The sequence below is a fragment of the Glycine max genome, chromosome 3, assembly GCF_000004515.6.
Source record: "Glycine max cultivar Williams 82 chromosome 3, Glycine_max_v4.0, whole genome shotgun sequence".
Taxonomy (NCBI): Eukaryota; Viridiplantae; Streptophyta; class Magnoliopsida; order Fabales; family Fabaceae; genus Glycine; species Glycine max.
Genome location: NC_016090.4, coordinates 46516911 through 46519781, shown reverse-complemented (window position 1 = coordinate 46519781; position 2871 = coordinate 46516911). Strand labels below are relative to the sequence as shown.

The window sequence follows — 2871 nt, the reverse complement described above, 5'->3', positions numbered from 1 at the left end:
CACTAATTATGCGTATAAACTATTTTTTAATTCATTTCTTCGTTTTGTTATTTTGATATTGCGTCCCTTTTGTATTGGCAGTATATAAGTGTGGCTTATGTTTACTAAAGCCCAAAGCCCAACCTAGCAGTCATATATTTTGGGTCAAATTTGGAATCCACAAAGCAGGACTCAACAAGCCAATTCTAGTTTTTTTTTTTTATCCATGAAAATTACACACGATAGCACAGTAGATTTACGACACTCACAAAAGGTAAATAAAAATGAGCTCGTAACTTCTTTTTTTTTTTTTTTTCAAAAAAGGAGGTAAAAACAAACATAAAATTCATTGCTGTTGCTGTAATAAGTCATAATCAAATTGAAACAGGATAATTCTGAGCATGCAAGAAACAGATGAAATCTATGATCCTCACCAACCACATTACCCCTATATGTATACATATATCAGAAAGGAATTTCTGCATGTACTTTTCACTCCTCTCTCGCTCTGTTTTTACTTAGATCTTAACAAGAACATGAAGACAACTTCTTCATATCAGTAATTTCTAATTCAGCACCTGAGATAACATCTATTTTTGACCCTTTAAGAGTGGCAAGATTGTTGTCTGCATTGGCCTTCCCATTACCACATTCCAAGGACCTCTTTGAGATAACCCTATGGATCTCTTCCAGCAACTTGAAAAAGGCACTCTCCACATTCTCACCACTGAGAGCTGAAGTCTCAGAGAAGAAGAGGCCCTGATCCTCTGCAAACTCCACTGCATCTTCAGCATGTACCACTCTTTGGTCCACAAGGTCACCTTTGTTCCCAATGAGCATGATCACAATGGAACTGTCGGCGTGTGCTCTCAGTTCGTCAACCCACCTAGCCACATGATCAAACGACTGTCTTTTACTAATGTCGTACACCAGCATGGCCCCTAATGCACCTCTGTAGTATGCACTTGTCACTGCCCTGTACCTACATCAGACCAACAACACTTACACATTTTTAAATGTTATTTTTTTTTTATTTTTTATTTATCAATTTCTCTAGATCGCTAAGGCAGAATGATGAAGATCACATATCCTCCCACACACAAGAAAAAAATTATCACATATTTTAAATTTCTTATTAGTTAGTTTTTTATTTAATTTTTCAATCAAAGAGAAGAACAATAATAGATTATTTAATTCGGCTAAGCCAACCATTTCTCAAATATGAATTCATTAGATTGTTAGTAAAGGTTTTTCTTTTCCTAGAAAGTTTTTATTTGTATAACTAAATGTATTTTTCCCCCCTTATTTTACATTCAAGTTGAATTAAAGTGATAATATCAAAATATTTTACATTCCTATTCAATTATATATTATTATATATGATAAATTTATTAATTTTAATAATAAATATTTTAAAAATTATACCTAATATAAGTTGTAATTGAATGGGCATATATACTTTTTATATTGTAAATACCTGAAAAATAAATTCAAATTAAAGTGGAAGGTAATGTTTTCCACTAAAAAAAATTGAGAATTGATTTTTTAACGCAAAAGAATTGAAGGAGGGCTGAAATTCCTATCAGTGAAGTGACTCAACCACCACAGTTATACTTGCATCCAAGTAGATCTCCATTTAAAGGAAACCCCAGTTTGGGATTTTAATTTCATTACATTTTGCTAGGGCTGGATATAGTCATATAGTACTCAGTATCTCGAATCTGACAAATTAGATGAGCAAACAAACATCACATGCATGATGCAACAAGTATCACATTCTTCCAGTACTGTTAAGAGTCTCCCTTGTAAAATACTGATGTGGTTTTTGGACCAGATCATCAGGAAAAGGAAAAGAAAAAGCCGTACAACCAAAGTCAAACAACTCAACATGTCATGTGCTTGTGTAATACTTATGATAGTAGGATTCATAAGTCAAATTGGGATTACATTATTAAATATACTAGTATTCAAGTTAGTATCATAAAGGAAACTCAATGCATGCCCTCCCTTACTTTCAAGGGATGAACAAAATCAAACATAGATATGAAGCATGCATGAGATCAGGGAGTGAACCTTTCTTGGCCAGCAGTATCCCAGATCTGGGCTTTGATGACTTTGCCATTAATTGTGACAGTTCTTGTCTGGAACTCAACTCCAATGGTAGATTTTGAGTCAAAGCAGAATTCATTCTTTGCAAACCTTGACAGTATCTGAGTCTTACCCACAGCTGAGTCCCCTATCACCACCACCTTAAACACATAATCTATTTTGTCATGCACATTCACTTTCACCCTCTCTGCCTCAACCCCATTCATTTCCTGATTCATTTTCTTCCCAAGATCAGCAATAGCTTGGAAAAAATTAAGTAAAACACTTCTTCTTGCCCAAACTATAGCGTCTAATCTAAAACATTGGTTCAATCTTCCCTAATGGTCGTGGAGGTAATTAAGCAGGAAAAAGTTAAGGAATATGAAAAAGGTAGGAAAAGAAAAAAAAATGAAACGAACAAGATCAGTGTTGAATCACTGGTAGCAAAAGAAGGAAGTAGGCTAAGTAATGGCCCGGTCTTTGTCTCTCTTTAATGCTTTACCAAATTGAATGCACTATACATCAAATATAATAATATTTATATGACAATATTGTGGCCTTGTGGGGGCATTATTACCTTCTGCAACTGAGATACCACTGTATCTGTATGTAGATACATCAACGTAATGTTCAATTCTTTATTAGCCTAACAATAAAAGGGAAAAGAAGAGTACAGACAATTAATCAAAATTTTCTAGAAGTTGTGATTCTTGGGAAAGGGATTGAGAATTATATGTGATTGATTGAGTGGTTGAAATGTCAAGTTCATATTTAGTTGCTCTTAATTTTCTGATGCAATCAGGC

At 34.1% G+C, this 2871-nt stretch overlaps 1 protein-coding gene across 1 annotated transcript; it reads right to left on the bottom strand.

The window, feature by feature from the left end:
• Positions 1-334: 334 nt before the first annotated feature.
• Positions 335-2530, bottom strand: LOC100787725 (ras-related protein RABA3-like). Its single transcript, NM_001252771.2, is given in 2 exon segments — positions 335-961; positions 2053-2530. Coding segments are annotated over 2 exon segments (711 nt in total). The 5' UTR covers positions 2307-2530; the 3' UTR covers positions 335-504.
• Positions 2531-2871: the final 341 nt, after the last annotated feature.